The 17,875-nt window shown below is 39.1% G+C and overlaps 1 protein-coding gene across 2 annotated transcripts; it reads left to right on the top strand.

Annotated features, from left to right (window-relative positions):
* Window positions 1-3,582: 3,582 nt before the first annotated feature.
* LOC110067946 (enolase-phosphatase E1-like) lies at window positions 3,583-15,527 on the top strand. 2 transcript variants are annotated; one of them, XM_020775292.2, is made up of 7 exons: window positions 3,583-4,157; window positions 5,640-5,741; window positions 6,836-6,918; window positions 9,648-9,782; window positions 11,169-11,301; window positions 12,143-12,266; window positions 14,274-15,527. In XM_020775292.2, the coding sequence occupies exons 1-7, from the start codon at window positions 4,062-4,064 to the stop codon at window positions 14,459-14,461; spliced, it is 861 nt and encodes a 286-aa protein (XP_020630951.1). In that variant the 5' UTR covers window positions 3,583-4,061; the 3' UTR covers window positions 14,462-15,527. The 2 variants fall into 2 exon arrangements, with proteins under 2 accessions (XP_020630951.1, XP_020630952.1); XM_020775293.2 differs by lacking the exon at window positions 9,648-9,782 and having other exon boundaries at window positions 3,588-4,157.
* Window positions 15,528-17,875: the final 2,348 nt, after the last annotated feature.

Below are 17,875 nucleotides of genomic sequence, written 5' to 3' on the forward strand. Positions count from 1 at the left end.
ATTTTATTAATTATTAGATAAGTAATCGTAGTTAAGTCTCCCCAATTAGTATACATTGTATGCTAGCGACTTTGACACGTTAATAAAGTTCTTATCTTATCTTTATCTTATCTAACACATCAAAACTAATTGCAATTGCTGCGTATCGTTCGTAACTGCTGCTTTTCATTGCAAGTTTATTAAATCAAAAGAGATCGCCGGGGGTTATTTTAAGGACAATTAAAAATGGGGAAGGATCAGGAGGATCTGCGCCAGGAGCCTGGTCCAACGAAAAATACTTTTATAACAATGGGTGAAACCAAGTTAGACATTTTGTGACTTTTTATTTAATGTAACAATGGACACAGAGGCTTGCTGTATGTAGTTGAAAAATTCGAGTTCTAAAATTAAGGACGTTCGGGCTTCTGAGACTTTTACCACTGTAAGACGAAGAGTTAGTTATGTCAGAAATGTAAAAAATGGGGGGTCATCGACTTCGTTTTGGAGAGAACATTCCCGGAAGAACACCCTAAATCTGAAAAAATCAGGCTTCGTTAGCGAAGAAGGCCACAGCGTCTGTAAGCCCAAAAATATTGCAATTAATAGATCTTTGAAGTGAAATGTTCTCGGCCAACTATTGTTTAAGTGGACCTATTAAGTAAATTTAGCCAACTAGTGAGGTTCCTTAAAGAACAAGTTCACATTTAGCGACCATAGTTTCACGCACCTTGCAGCCGCAAGATGGCAGGATTCGATGTCCCGTGGACGAAAATCTTGAAATTTTTTGTTAACTTCCTACATTCATTTTTTGTTAATTTTTGGACAATGTGAAGATAATTGCAAATAATATCTGTTTCTCGAAAGTAAAGTAAGGGTCACCGAACGTCCAAGGATCGTTAATTTCAGGCAAAGCTATAGCAATGGCCATCTGCCCTGTTCAGTTCAGTTCATTTCATTACTTCAGTTCCCTCGTTGCCAGTGGCTTGGAATGGGTGAACGGATAAATGCTTACCTTTCCTTGACACTATCACGTCCAGACGCGGCACGGCAGTTCAAGTGGAGGTTTACAGAAAGCCAACCCATAAAAACCGTACCTTGATTTTCTCTCTCACCACCCCTCGTGCCACAAAAGATCAGTGGTTAACACGTTACTCCTTCGTGCGAGAAACATTCCCTCCACAAGTAAAGGAAAACGCGAGGAAACTCGACGAGTAAAAGCGGTGCTTCGAGAGAACAACTACCCCTCTTGCTTTATCAATGAATGTGAAAGAGTGCTGGCAACAAAATCAACTAAGCCTACCACAAATGGTTTTGTAGTACTTCCTTACGTTAAGGGCCCATTAACCGATCTTTTCGAGTCGTTGCTAGGGAAAATTTATTCTCATATAACCTCGTCATTTTTAGTTACTTCAGACGTCATCAGGCCACGCCCATGGTCATGTGACTAATACTGAAAAAACGCAAAGGCTCCCAGGCAAATTACTTTATCGGAATTTTTTTCATTTTTTTCCATTGATTTAATATTTTAATTTAAATCCTCATTACGCTATGCTTAGATTTTGTTTCATTTCTAAAAGGTCAGATTTTGAGAGAATTTAAAAATATTAAAAAAACCGTAATTTCTGAAAAAAGCACGATTTTGAAAAAGGAATGCATAGCTATGTTTCCAACGTTGGCTTTAATCGAAATACGTCAAAAAAGGCTGGATTTAAAGCAAAACCGCGTTTCCTTTAGCATTTAAAGAAACCGGAAGTGCGCCCGATATATATTGGAAGTTACCCTATCAGCGCGTGCACAATTTACACTACCAGCACACTTCGGTAAGATAAAACAAAGCCACACGGAGTTGGTTTTCTCCTCCTATTGTTCTTGTTTTTCTGTCTTTCTCTTATTTTGTCTTTGCTTGTACTTTTTTTACTTTGCATTTTGTGAAACACAAAGAAAAACATCTAAAATGTGAGCGAATTTGGAAGTTATTGAGTTATTTTTATTTTTTGCGCTCAGGCTGACGTAAGTAACCGGAATTGGAATTTCACCTCCTTAGCAACGCGCGCGAGCGCGCGCATAAATCGGTTAATGGGCCCTTAAGGGCGTCTCCGAAAGAATTGGTCGCTTACTAAAGCAACAAAGTTTACAAATTTCCTACAAGCCAGAGAGAACCATCAACAGTCCTTTTCCTCGACCGAAACAGCAGGATGAAACCGACTGTCCATCATCTGGAGTAGTGTACAGAATCAATTGCAGTCAGTGCGATTTTGTATACTATGGCCAGACCGAAAGATCACTGAAGACGCGGGTTTCCGAGCACAAAAAGGCTGTCTTGATGTTCGATCATAACTCCAAACTTGCGTGCCATGTTCACGAATGTCATCATTACATGGATTTTGAAAACGTTGAGGTCGTCGGACATGAGGCACATTGCCATCAGCGGCTTTTTCTACTGAGAAGCTTAGATGTCTGTAAAAGACCCGAACGCTGGGAATGATCACATGGTCATCCCAGAAGTCTACTAAATAATTACATTATGAGCTCGAGATTTCTATCGCGTGATAGCTGACGAGGGCGCAGCCCAAGTCAACTATCACACATAGAAATCGAGAGCGAATAATCTAATTGTTTTAGTATAAATCTACTAGTCGTTCAAAACTTCATCTAAATCCTCTTCACAGACACCTCGAAAACACCAAGAAGCTGCCGTCGTTTTGCTAACAAGGGCTCACTGCTACGCTACTCACTATCTACTAAACAATTACATCATGAGCTCGAGATTTCTATCGCGTGATAGTTGACGAGGGCGCAGCCCGAGCCAACTATCACGCATAGAAATCGAGAGCGAATAATCTAATTGTTTTGGTATAAATCTACTAGTCGTTCAAAACGTTATCTAAATCCTCTTCCCAGACACTTCGAAAACGCCAAGAAGCGGCCGCCATTTTGTTAAAAAGGGTATACTGCTACCCTACTCACTATCTATCACAGAATAGATAGTGAGTAGCGTAGCCAATTAGAGAACTGCATTAGAACGCTAGTAGATTTATACTGACACAGAACACAGAATAGATAGTGAGTAGCGTAGCCAGTCAGAAAACGGCATTCGTAACAGAACGCTAGTAGATTTATACTAAGGGCCTCTTCATATGAGCCCGGTCAACCGAGCTGGCTCGGTTTCCGAGATCTCGCCTCGCCACTCTTTCCTTCGTAAAAATTACGATGTGTCCATATAAGAAGCCGGGCTGACCCGGTTACCGAGATCTCGGTTTTTGCGACCGAGGTAACCGGGATGAAAATTTTCCCATATGAACACTTCAGCCCGGGTTACCGGGACGAAACTTTTTAGACAAAATAGCTTCGCTTTCGCAACGTAGCGGCCAAAATGGCATAATTTTTGTCTTGTCTTGTATGTATTTCCACTTTAGGAGTATGCGAATTAGCTTTATCAGTAAAGTTACAAGAGTCCACAAAGCTGCGACAGCCGCGAACGATACAAGTGTATGTTCTACCATTTTGGTTGTGTTTCTTGGATTTGCTTGGATTTCATCCCGGTCGAAATTTCCCATATTAACAGACAACAAAATTCGTCCCGGTAACGGAGCCAGCCCGGTCACCGGGCTCATATGAAGAGGCCCTAAAAGTGCTTAGCAAGTTTTTAAATCGCGCGGAACATCACGCGATTTGTCAACCGATGAAGACTTAAGAGTTCGCCGAAACGTCTTGCTAAAACATACAAGTCAGTGAGAAAAAACGGCACTGTTATCAACTACTTCAGTTCCCTGTTCAGTTTATTTCATTGCTTAGCGCGCGCTCTCAAGCATGACGTGGCGTGCCCGTGGAGAATGAATTTGCGCGCGCAGTAAGGATGCGTAGAAACAATTAACGCGAACGTCTGGAAGGTGCGGAGCTTGTGTGGTGGCTGGGCATACATTTCTCGGGTTCGACTACCGGAGTCCGCATAAAAAAAATATCTTTCGATCTCCTTCTTTATTTAAATTTCCAAAAAAATATATGTAGTGTAACCTTCATGCAAGTAAGCGTGAAAATTGACCCACTCATTGAGAATAACAAAGGTGTTCTGGTCCAACGAGATGGCTTCTCAGAAACTTGCCATTAGAAACCAGCTTAACTACGACGCTGTTTTGCTTGATATCGAAGGGACAACAACTCCAATTTCTTTTGTCAAGGTACGCATAATGAGATATTTACACAATCATATGAATAATAGCATTCTAAAGTTAGAAGTAAGGTTATTCACGGATGCTGTCAAGAAGAACAAATGATAACACTGTTTAAAACAAGTTGAGATAGAAAAGCATGAACATTGCCGTACCCACTGCGTTTTATTTGCTACTGTACACCTCAGCGGCTATATCATTTCCTAGTCTTCCTAGAGCTACGTACTGATTTATTCAACAAAACATAAGATGGAGTGTAGAGCTCTACGAATATTTCTACGCTTAAACAGGTTGGGTATATGTTTTGTGAAGGGGGGTGGGGGAGGGGAGCTATTTAGGTATCGAGACTGAACAGACTGTTATTTAGGCTAAGCAGAATAGCTTGCATGCTGGCTTGCATGGCACCCTGGCTCCCACTCTGTGCAGATCCCTTTCATTTTGTGTTGTATTTTTTTAAAATTTTTGTTCTTTTTATTAAGCTCAAGTTTTTTGGAAATAATGGAGTCTTTGGAGGCAAATTTGTTGTGTTAGTCAAAGGGCACCATACACATAAATTATTAGGATTGATTTAAACTGGAAATGCTTGGAAAGCTAGTTATTTTTTAAAAAGCTGAGTAAACACAACTTAAAGTAGTACTTGAGAAAAAACTGTTTTGGATCAAGGTCTTGCAACAGAAAATATATAAATAAACAAAGCGACACAAACAATTTTGTAATTTTCGTAAACTTTACTTTCATATAGGTGAAACAAGGAAGACTTGCATTACAGCATATCCGAATTTGGTAACTGAATCACACAATCACGCAATTCCTAAGAAAAAATATTCACATTTCAAAGTATTTAATTTTTCTGCAAAGAACATCATTTAATGTCTTTGCAGATTTTTTGTCAAGAATTTGTCAAGAAAGGATGACAAAGACTTTACGACCTATTTGGACACTGAAATGCAATACCCTCTCCATCTTCCTTAAACTGTTCTTGCCACTGAAACGGTCTTCCACATATTGTGATTTTCCGTACTTTTGTGATTTTGTCAGCAAATTTGGATAGGTGGTAGTGCAAGTCTTCTTTGCATGATCCATATGAAAATAACTTTCCATGTGTGCATCACGTTTAAGAAATCACAAAATCATTTTGGTGCTTTGCTTGTTTTAATTTTTTGTTGTAAAACGTCTATCCAGAACAGTTTCGTCCATTGTCCTATAGATTTCTTATTTATTTTTTTTGTGTATGTGTGTTTTGGATGATTATCTTTATAATCAATGAAAATATTGAACAAGATTTACTTATTTGACAATTTTTTTACATTCAACACTTCAGAAAATTTGCATTTTTCATATTTTGCAAAAGGATATGGGCACTATTTTTTCAGAGACTTTAAGTAACCCTTGTACTGATCAGTTAACACTGAAAGTTATTGCCACTGATAGTTATTGACACTTATTATCATTTGTGTAGTAGAGATCAACTCAACGGGATATTTTCTTCAGGATGTGCTATTTCCATATGCCAAGGACAATGTACAGGGATTTTTGGAGAGAACCTGGGAGACTGTTCAGTGTAAAGAGGATGTAATGGCTTTAAAAAGACAGGTAAACTGCATTTATTATCGTTTTCTTTTCATGAAATATGATTGTGAACTTGTCAGCAACAGGCATTTTTCCATCCTGGCCATAAATTTTAGACTTTTTAGACTTTGAATTTTGGCTAAGAGGCTGTGTTTTATCAGAACGTAGTAGAAACTCTTGTTGGTTCTCTTCTCATTGTCTTCTCACTGATAGAACATGATTGCAAGCACATTGTTCTTCACAGTGGCCTCATGGTCAGAATGCTCATCTCTGGATTGAGCGGTCTGGGTTGGAGCCCTGGCCAGGGACATTGGATTCTGTTCTTGGCCATGGGCAAGACACTTCACTCTCACAGTACCTCGTTTCACCCAGGTGTATAAATGGGTACTGGTCAGCAAACTTAATGCTGGGGGTAACGCTATGATGGACTAGCATCCCATCCAGGGAGGAGTAGAAATACTCCTAGTCGCTTCATGCTACAGAATCCAGGATAAGTTCTGGCCTGATGGGCTACTTGGCTCATATGCAGACCTGACCTTATATTGTTCTTGAAAGAAAAATAATTTTTGATATTTAACTTACTTACTGTACCTCCTGGCTGTACCTACAGGTCCACCTACAGATTTCTGACTGTCATCCTTTTAGTTGTAGCTTGTACTAATTTAAATACTTGGGCAACATGCCTTCCTTCTTAGTGCAGAGTGCACTATTGGGATTGTTTTGGGGCCTGGTGTCCACTAAACCGCTCTACACTAACTTGCTAAGCCATAAACTTTTGGTGTTTTTTAATGAATTAATATCAATTAATTAATTAGCCTTTCAGCAAGGGGTGGAATGAGAAAGATGCCTGTGCACCATATATTATGTGACTCTCCTACCTCAATTCTTTCATAACATCAAAGCTATATATTTGTTTCAGAAAACCCCTTACTCTCCTTGTGGTACAATTCTCTTTAGAGCAAAACCAGTTTGCTCTAAACTCATGTGCAGATTAGTTAGCGTTTTTGTAGACTATATATTAGATACATATTCTCTCTTGTTCTCAAATTTCCAATCATGTTTTGTGATTGACTGCCATAGAAACTGGCCCTTTTTGTATTTTTTTAATGTATATAAAGGCAAAGGAGGATAAACACATGGAAGGTGTTGTTCTAATTCCTGATGAAAAGGAGGATCTATCTAAAGATGATGGTGGATCCAGGTATTCCAGTTAATTATAACATAACTAACTGAGCTTATGCACCTACTGACACCTAGAGAACTGATGATCATGATGAACTGGGCTACATATAATGAATCAATTACTTTCTAGGTCACAAACTGAAACCCTCTTTGTGAATTAGACTGAAAAGCCCAAAATTAATGATCCCACAATCTGAGTAGTGACAATATGTGAATTTCTGCAAGCTGTACGTCTCATAACGTTTTCTTGCTTCAACATCATGATACGTGTATATAAGTGAAATATTCAATCATTTTTAACAAATAGATTCCATGTGGCAGTGTGTCTGTTTAGAACAAAAACGTGGGATAGTCAAGGCGATAACTGAGTGTGTCATTGATGTTCTTGCAACATTTCAATGTCTTCTGTAATCAGTTACTGAGCAGATACAGAGCAACATGGAATCTATTTGTTTTATATAATAAAGAAACATATGAATGTTAAGAACACCATTACCATAATTGTTATTGTTATTATTATCATCATCTTGCTGATCTCATATCTCTGACCTCGTAATAACATTTTGGAAAGCTGAGACAAGTTGGCCAAGTAACAAAGTCTGAACATCTCCATGCTTGGAAGATGTCTAATTGCAAACTGATGAAACAGACACCAGTTATTATAGCACCAGAAGTTGGCATGGTTGTTCTCGACGGTGTACATAGCAATAATTTTGGTCATTATTAGACCTGTAAAGTCAGGGACATTCACTTAGTATGTGGACAAGTTTCTGACATACATAAGGAGCCAATTAACAGGATCTGTTGACTGAGTTGATGTAAATCACTAATTGCCAGATGTTTTTAGAGATTAAAGTCTCAAATTGCCTACAGGGACAAAAATAGGTGATAGTATGCACATCAGGGTGGAAGATGGAAATTGTGGAATGATCTGGATACTGGCACAAGTTTCTGCACTGAGATGGAAACAAGACAGAGCTCTCCAGTCTACTCAGTGGCAACATAGTTTACTGAGTTATTTCTGGTTTTAGTGGTGATGACCTTAGGAAAAGAGCTCCAGTATTTACAGGTAATTAGTGAAAAGGGTCTGTCCCTTGAACACTTGAGGAGGCTGACATGAGAACCGCTTAGTGTACTATTTGGTGCTGGAAAGTTTTTCCATATCTGGAAGTGATTTACATGGGACAAAAATAACTACACAATGCCTACTTTCCAGGTGCTCATAGGGTGCACCATTCAGGTTTGCCTGGGGAAGAGAAAAATGGAAAGGGTGGTCATTGTGCAGTATGTCTGACAATGTGATACCGGCCTTGTGTTCACCAGTGCAGACACCAAAAGAAGTTCTTCTTGCAGTCAAGAGACTTATAGTGCTGATGTATGATAAGGATAACCAAAATGAAAGTTGAAAGTGAGAATAAGGCAAGACAACTTTGTTTACAAAGAAAGGCAGGAGATAAAGACATACCACCTACAAACAATTCCCTGCAATAACACATCCTCTGTTTTGGATACCATTCTTGTCATGTGTGGGGTCAGTCCCTCCCCAACCACAACTGCCAAGTCCAGTAGATCAAATTGGTTGGATGAGACATATATCATCTGCACAGTGGGAAATAAGTAAACTGGATGACCCTGCCACCTGCTGGCGTGGATGTGTAAGGATATAGAAGATGGGCAGATGTGTAAAGAGCATCTGGCATGATCTCTGCCCTGTACACTGCACTGCTAATTTGGACGCTGGTGAGCCACCAAAGTCACATCTTGAGTGCTTATAATGTTTAAAATGCAGCTTATGATGCCTAATGTTATAATTGTTCCAAGTTTCATGCTTTATCAAAAAGTGCAAATTATTCCCCCTTATCGAATGTTTTCTCAAATCCCTCTACATTTTTTTATGGAAATTACCTGCAGAGTATTCTGTCCAAAAATGTCTTTATTTTGCATATACTTGAAACGGAAATAAAAACTAAATTTTTCTGTTGTGGTTAGTGAAATTTAATTGGCCTTTTATAACAGGGTCTGGAAGGGGTTTTCTTTGATCTGTGAGTTGACTGGAATATAACGCATGAATCAGGAAAACAGATTGAATACAGCCATGATTCACCGTGATGCATGAGCTACTGAAGTTGTCATCCATGAACTGTGATCTCTACTGATACAATTTCATGAACATCAGATAACTCTTGTGCGATCAACAATCGGAGTTGACTCTGCATCTGATGAGGAAGACCACAGTTAGCAGAGGAATAGGATCTGGAAGAAGCGAGTGAAGTGAGACTTCATGAGTTGCAAGCCACTCATGTGAACTTCCTATCAAACACCATCCACATTCAATCAAGAAGGCAATATTAAGTCTTTGATTAAGAATACATGGGAATAGTTATTTCACATTAGGGCTTAGGCTGAGATTTTTGTGAAATATTTTTACCATCTATATACTAACTCAAACTTCATGATATGTGTCAAACATCTTAGACAAGTACAAATTATGGACTGCAGCAGTTTCAAACTTAAAACATGTTCATAAGAAAAAACCGCAGAGCTTCAGTTTGTGGTACAAGACATAAAACTTGATCGCCTTTGTGCCCTTTGATATGGTCAACGAAAAGTAGAGAAGCTTCTGACAATGTATACTGTGCCATTTCAGATAACCATACTTTTCATTGCCACAGATGCATGGATGAACTGTAATCCTTGTCTGTCTCACAACAACAAAAAATTAAGATTTCAAATAACTCATGATTTCAGCAAGAACATTGTCATTGATGCTGTTGTTAAAAATGTCATCTGGCAGATGAGCTCGGATCGCAAAACAACTGCGTTGAAACAACTTCAGGGTCACATTTGGAAAGAGGCATTTGAAAGTGGAAAGATCACGGGAGAGTAAGTTACACAATTCTTCATCTTTAATAAACCCACAGCAAATACTACCTAATAATATGCCTCTGATGTTGTTAATAAATTGTAGGCCTGGCCAGCTGGTCTGCATAATTGAAGGGGGGATGTGTTTTGGGGAATGTTCAGTTAAACACTTCTGAAAATGATAATTCTGATATTTTTCATTATAAACATGGATGGGATGATAAAATTTGTAACATGTGTGGAACTCCAGCCAATATTTAGCTCTTATTAACTGAGCAGGAGGTCTGTATGGGAAAATCATGACTGAGGTCGTGAGTAGAGAATATGGCACTGGCAATGGAGCAATCTGACTGGTTGATTTTAGTTATTGGCCATCTCAACTAACTTACTCGTGTAATAAAAGTAGCATATCCTAGATGGTAACACCAATTGGTTCTATAGAAGTGATAAGCACCAGTTGAGGAAGGGTAAGTCCTGTCATCATGGTCAAAATAACTAGACAAAAAAGTTGTAAGACCGGCCAGACTTGATGTTTCAAAATGGTCGGCATCATATCCTGATAATTTGAAATTAAGGAAAAAATTCCATTGGATGAGGGATATTATACTCAAAGAAAATACCAAATAATAAATAACAAAGTTTGCTGAGTAAATATTCAATACTCAGTATAAAATTAGTGATCAATCAATATGTTCAGACCATGCTTGGGTCATTTTCCAAATCACTCCAAGTAAGTAAAAGCTACTTGATATATATGAATACTGCTTGTTAAAATACTCTGAGTAATTGAGACTCACTCAATTTGAGACTACTCTGAGTATTTAAAAGTTACTCATTAATAAATTTTAAACTTGAAAATTACGTTTGTTTGGTATGTCCTTTGAATAATCAGTTAGTCCCCCCAAATCTCTCATTTGAATTTTCTCCTTAAACTAGTGTGACAAGATATGTCTGCCGTGTTTCTCTAGATAAGAGTGATACCACCCGAATGGTTGGGTGGTCAGTTAACTCCGCCACAACACACACATATCTTGCTTTATAAACGCTGATATGATTATTCAATAATAAAAATTTTACAACAGAAACACTCATACATAACCAATTATTTTGCTCAAAACTCCTACATGCCATGCATCTCAGGCATCTCATTAAACCCCAGTTTAGATTCATAGTTCATTAATTATGTGGTTATCATTTCATGTAGGACCAAGTGTTCTAATCATCTAGAGCATACTTCCTGACAGCCCTCATTGTGTTATGCTTATTACCATTCTAACAAAACATAGTACGTGTACGTATGTATGTATTCAATCCGGCTGTATCTCTGTATCACAAAGTGCATTACTGCAGTTCTTATTCTTGTAGGGAAAAAGATTGAACCCTTAATTAGTTTGCAACACATTGCAGGGTGTTTGATGACGTTGTCCCAGCTTTCAATCAGTGGACTTCAAATCAAATCAAAATCTACATCTATTCATCTGGTAGCATAGATGCTCAAAAGCTTCTGTTTGGCAATTCAAAGTTTGGAGATTTATTGCAGGTTAGTGTCCCCTGCTCTCAGATTTTTTTCTTTCTCCTTTCTCCAACTGAAGTAATTGTTCTCGAGTAATTCCCGGTCGCCTCTTCTCTTGGCGCTGCTCCTTTTCGCCACTTCACGGCTCAACGTTTATTGAGAAATAGAGAAAACTTCTGGATTCAGGCGAGGCTTTTTACTTTAATGTTTTGCGCTCAAAGCAGCCTGAATTCGACAGGTGTAATGAGCGGGTTTTTCAAAATTCTTATACAACTTGTAACAGCCATTTAAAATAGTTACTTAAATAGAGGAATTTTTTTGGAAATAGGAGAATTAAAAATGAATTTTCACACCCTCACTAGAATCGTAGGAATTTATACAACCCTCTAAGAGCTAGAAATGCTGCACTCTGACCCCGGGGGATACTTTACAAAGTTTTGTACGGGGAGGATTGTATATCATTTTGACAGAGAAGGTACCCCTCAGTCATATACCTTTTATTGAAAAATGTACACCTTTCACATACCGACATAAGAACACTGTATCCCTTTTCGTAAACCCTCGGAATGGAGTTAACGATGTAGTGCTTAGTAAATTAAAGGATACAGTCGCGGTAACAAAAATACGGGGGTTTTCGTGGCACTTCCTTACTAATCGAGCGCCTGAAACAGGCTTGGCTGTGGTTAAACGCTTAGTTTGGAGAATTTCGAGGGCTTTTATTATTCCGTTTTCGCAAATTTCTCTTGTTTGACCGCGACCAAGAAACAGACTAACTTTAAATATTCGACTTCCTCCGTTGATAGTCCGAAAATTTTTGAAACTGAATTTACCGTTGAGATGTTGACCTTGTTTCTCTCTTATTATTTAGTATATAGGTGGACATTTTGACACCACAGTTGGAGCGAAAACTGAATCGAGCAGTTACATGAAAATTGCTGAGGCCGTTGACATGAAACCATCAAGAATTCTTTTTGTTACCGACGTTATTAGGGGTACGTCTTCCTACTATACGATTACTGTTAAATGCGATCAGGAGCAAGAGTCTTGTCAGTGGCGGCGGGTTTATTTTGCAGGGCGCAGGTTGCAGGTTGCAGGTTGAAATTTAATTATAACTGGAAAACCGCCGGCACGTAAAAGAAACGTACAGGTGCATCTGAAATATCATCTGAAATATCTGCCGAATTTGGTTTCTTCCCTGTGAATACCAAAATGTAAGCACACTGAGCTTGTGCTAGTATATTCTGTCGGTTAAAATCTTATATTATTTCATTTCTTTATTTATCTGCTTCGTTTGTGATGGCAATCTTCTGTTGTTGAGGGAAGACCCGAACCAAATCTGGAATCGATGGAAACATCTGTGGAGCGGCCATTCAGATGGCTTTGAAGAGATTTCACTGGTCTCAGCATGTCGATCGATAAGTACTTATAGCGGTCGCGGGATCGATCGTGTTTAGATGAATAGATGCTTACTTTTCGCGCGCGCGTTTACCGACAGAGGATCGCGGGAACGCATCAATTTATCAGCAGATTAGAGAGAGCCATATAATGAAATCTTATTGAACTAGCTTGTTCGGTCCGTATTGGGAAAATGTTGATCTCGTCTTTAGCAAGTTTATGGACCTCGCCTGTGGCTCGGTCCATAAACTTGCAAAAAAGGAAACTCCACCGATATTTTCCCAATACGGATCTCAGGACGACCTCACGCTAGTTCAGTAACATGTTTTGTGTAGTGTTGTTTATATAGGCGTGTTTGCTAGCCTGTCTAGCGTTTTCAGCATGTTAGCGGTCCGTAATGTTTTGCGTAGGTTGTTGTTACAGGCGTTTGTTAGCATATTGGCTATCCTGGCGTGTTCAGTCTCTTTTAGCGTGCGGCGCGTTTTCTGAAGCGTTGTTGCACGTGGGGCGTATGTCCGTCCAGCGGTTGTCCACATCATTGCAGGCGTTTGCAACTCACATGTGTTTGTGATCGTTGTAGTGTGGTGTTCTGTGCTTCGTACCGAGTGTTTTTACGTTCCCTCTCTCCCTTCCCCTTGGGAGGAATCCCTGGTCACGGGATGCTGATTATTTATCCCTTACTTCTGCTGAGCCTGGGTTCATTTTCACGGGTGCTATTTGGGGGACCTGGCGTGGAAGCTCGTGGCTGAGTTGCGGGTTGTACAGGCCAGTGGGTGTTCTGCTGCCGTGGGATATGATCGTGGTCATAGCCCCCAGTCCCCCTCGGAGCTAGTTATGTAATAAAGCCACTTTCGCAGACTTACTATAGGTTCTAACTGTTTGAATTCATTCTGTTGGCTGCAATTCATTCCTTTCAACAAAAGTAAATGCAAAGCGACATCGTCAAAGTCATTATTACATCTCTCAGTTAGTCCGCGCGCTGTGATTGGTCAATCTAGCGAGCCGTACTCTCCTGTACGGCCCGCTAAAATTCAAAGTCGGTTTTGTTGCCAAACTGTTTCGTGATTTATCGATAAGTGTTCTTTACTTTTATAGCAAGTGAAAGTTTAAAACTTTCTTATACTCTAAATTATGTAATAAAGCGTCCTAACGACTTAAAAACAGTTTCAAACTGGCTCGTTTTGCTTTCGAGGTGCGTCAGAAATTTGAAGCCTTTCCGAGTCCGCGTGAATAGAAATAGTCTCCGAACCCGTCAGGTACAGAGTAGAGATATAAGAAATATCTTACTAACCTCGTCTTCTCGTTCCGTTCTGTAAGTTACAGATCCTCGTTTTTTCCCCTTCGATTTATGACCCGCGCGCTTCCCACTTGGGCCATAAATCGAAGGGGAAAAAACTCGGTCCGTAACTTACAGTACGGACCCCGAACTCGGTTAGTAAGAGCTATTTATAGAAAGGGACGTTACAGTAGCTTGACTTTTGTTATCATTATCATCATCATTATTATTATTATTATTATTATTATTATTGTTATTGTTGTTGTTGTTGTTGTTGTTATTATTAGTCGTTATTAACATTCTGTTTTGGTTTGTTTTGTTTTCGCAGAAGCGAGAGCCGCATTTGAAGCAGGGTATACAATTGCTGTTAGTGTACGACCTGGAAACGCAGCTCTAACAAATGAGGATAAAAAGGACTTTATTACTATATCTTCATTTAACGAGTTGTTTAGTGAAGAGCGGCCGCACCGAACAAAGAAATCAAAGGGGGATGATTCACAAAAATGTCAAAAATAGACAGATACCACATCAGTTGGACGTAACAGAGGGTATACGAGTATAAAGTTTGGTGTTTGTCTTGAAAGTGTTGTTCGTCTTCTGTGGGATCTCGTTAATGATTCAAGGAAAATCGAACAGCATGACATTTGCTGTTTGTCGGAACACAAGCAAAGAAGAAATGGAGTTCGCCAGGTCATAGTTATTACAGGGTGTCTGATAGTATACGTCTTAAAAGGTGTCAAACACCATCCTAAGCTAAAGAATGATGTGTGATTTGGAAGTAATTACGGACGTCTGATCTTTTATTGTCAGCGATGGGTCAGTTTCTAGACTTTCATTATATGAAACAAGTCGTACTTTATTAAGCGCAAGGAGGGGTACTTCTTTCCATAAAACTCCAGCGCAACGAGGGGGAAAATACATTTTGCGACTTCTCCTACTGTCTGCTTAATGCAGGTTTCACTGTAGAGCGAAATAGTCATGAAACCTGGAAAAATAATTAGTTTTGTTCCCATTTTTAGCCTCGACTTTGCACAAAACACGGTCTTTATGTGTCATCATGTGTATGTGTTCAAGCAGCCAACAAATAGAAACATGAAAGGGAAACACCCTTAGCTCAAGGTCTGGATCCGCCACTGGAAAAGTATAAAACAAGATTGTGCTCGTTCGTGGAACTCAATATCATTCTTGACGTCTTGAATTGTTTGCCGCGGTTCGATCGATTGAAAGCACAGTAGTCAGCAAAACGGTGCCACGTTGCAGTCAAAATATCAGTGATGGAAATGATACTTGTTATGTTAAACAGTCAAAGCTGGCCAATTGGGTATTTAGTAAAGGTGCTTTCGCTATTGACATTCAAATTACAGGCTCTCCAAATGAATACTGACTTGAAAACGCGAGAGAAACGTAGAAAGTACGATCTGTAGAAGCTTTCCTCGATTTTGTTCGGATTTTCTCAAATAAGATGGAAAGCAAATAATAAACTCTTGATGTAATTTGAAGTACTGAAACAACCCAGTAATTTCCCTTGAGTGTAAGTAAGGCCTTAGGAGGCAAGGAAAAAAATTGACCTACTTCAGAATTACCCATTGTTCAAAGCCTGATTACGGTAACCCAGGATAAGCGAGAATTTTGATTTGAGTTTTGTAACTTTGCGGTGAGGTTATCTGTTTTTAGTATCACCCAACTAGTGGACTAATGTAAATCCTGCATTTTAATTGGCTACGCTACTAGAGGTCTATTAGTAATAGTCCTCGAGTAGCGAAATTGGCGCAATCGAGCGTGACGCTTTCTTTCGTTTTATTCCCAGATAAATATTTCTTCAACTTGCATTTGCTAACTTTATTATTGTCTTTTCTGTCCAACTAGTTGGGTGATACTAAAACAATTAGACCCTTCGCCCTCAAGGGCCACGGGTCAATAGCCCATTCGGCTTCGCCTCATGGGCTATTGACCTGTAGCCCTTGCGGGCTACGGGTCAAATTGTTAAATAGCGCAGGTCCGGCGGCCCTTGAAGCGGAGCCCCATACCCATACAGGAAAGAAAAGGAAACCCATGAATAGACCATATTCGTGTTCCCGGTATTAGGCTGGAACTAGCTTGCAACTGAGGCTAATGCAGGGAGTCTTTTCAATTGCAAATGACATTAATCTCTTTTTAATGATATTCCCCCGCATGAGCCTCCATTGCAAGCTAGTTCCAGTCCAGTACCGAGAATACGAATATGACCTATTGATTTTCTTATGGTTATCATGGCTAGCGGTATTGCTCGTGGGTGCGTACACACGACGACGGCGACGGAGTCGCCCAAGATGGATGAGACCATACTCCAGCTAATAGGTTGACAGAGACATGCGCCCTTGGTTTATAGCGTCCTTCTTTGATATTGGACATCCATGTTCTAGTCAATTGACACCTGTCAAAAGAAGGTATCTGCTGACCAGTATCACGTGACCATTTGGCGGGTTCAAGTTTAGAGCTCATCGAGGTCACATACTTTTTGAAGTTGACCGCTGACCAAGTGCAGGTATTCGAATGGATTGCGAACTTATGTCAGGTTAACTTGTTGTAAACAGGACGGGGTTGTTCGGAAGCCGATTAACGTTAACCCAGGATTATAAAAGTTAACCGAAGTATACTTTTTTCCTGTATACAAGTGTTTTTCACTGCTTTTGTTTTGTGTAGTTTGGAGACCTTGACATTATTCAAACTCAAAACAGAAGGCCAAACAAAATAAACAGAAAACCTCACCGTAAAGTTACGAAACTCAAATCAAAATTCTCGCATATCCTGGGTTAGCTTAATCGAGCTCTGAGCGATCCGGCCCAGGAGCTCCGCTTTTAGGCTTGGCTAAATCCACATTATAATAATAATAATAATAATAATAATAATAATAATAATAATAATAATAATAATAATAATAACAACAATAATAATAATGATTAAAATAATAATAATAATAATAAACTTTATTTATTGAGGGTAGCGCACATCAGTAATAACTGAAAAACCAATGGCCCTCAAATATTTTCAGAATAAAAAAGAAATGTGCAACGATTATATGAAAAATTGAGATATGAGATACACTAAAATATTAAAAAGTAAAGCATTGGATCAAGTCCAACAATTAAAACAAGAAAATTGAAAAATTAAAAATTTAGATGATAAAATGGTCCAATTCCTTAAAACTGTCCATAAAATGTTTAAAAATGGATTTTTTTTGAAGTTTGTTGTCTGTTTTGAGTTGGAATAATTTCAAACTACAGAAAACAAGCAGTGAAAAACATTTTCATACAAGAAATATTTATACTTCGGTTAACTTTCAATCCTGGGATAGTGTTAACCGGCTTTCGAACATCCCGCCCTGAAACTCCTGTGCTCCTGGATAATATTGGAATTAATATATTAAAATATTAATATTAGGGGGGAAATCCTCTGCTTCCGTCTTCTATTTTTCCAGTGCTGCACAAGCCAATTCTACATGGACGGTATCCTTTGCAATTGCCCTAAGTGAAGACTGCGTCAGTCAGTCAGTGGGCAATGTCTCTGCCCTTTGCCGTCTAAGTTGTCTTCCCGGTTTTCATCTCTCCTCTGATAACTTTTGTCAGTGGACGGCCTCCTTTATGACCTGCCTCCAGCCCGAGTCATCATCTGCTTTGTTTGCTCCCGTGGCCTCCCAGGTAGAAGGGTTGATGTTCCCTGCTTTCATGTCGTTTTTGCCGGCATCTCTGTAGGGCAAAGCTGCCGACGCTGGCCTTCTGACGGGTCTGATCCTGGTGGGTACTGACTCACCGTGGTAGAACATCTGGCATAATTTTAATTATTTATTTATTCATTTATTTATTTTAGCATATCTTAAAACACAATTTTATCTCGTTTACATATAGATATAAATTTTTAGATATCGTTTAACCTTTTTACAATTGTAAATTT

Source organism: Orbicella faveolata, unplaced genomic scaffold (genome assembly GCF_042242905.1).
Source record: "Orbicella faveolata isolate gen_17 unplaced genomic scaffold, um_ofav_v1 contig_24, whole genome shotgun sequence".
NCBI classification, from domain to species: domain Eukaryota; kingdom Metazoa; phylum Cnidaria; class Anthozoa; order Scleractinia; family Merulinidae; genus Orbicella; species Orbicella faveolata.

Bases quoted from the DNA above. Each gene is read 5' to 3' on its own strand.
- LOC110067946 (XM_020775292.2), top strand. From the start codon at position 4,062: ATGGCTTCTCAGAAACTTGCCATTAGAAACCAGCTTAACTACGACGCT. The intron at 4,158-5,639 runs GTACGCATAATG...TATTTTCTTCAG, and splicing joins CTCCAATTTCTTTTGTCAAG to GATGTGCTATTTCCATATGC. The intron at 11,302-12,142 runs GTTAGTGTCCCC...CTTATTATTTAG, and splicing joins AGTTTGGAGATTTATTGCAG to TATATAGGTGGACATTTTGA.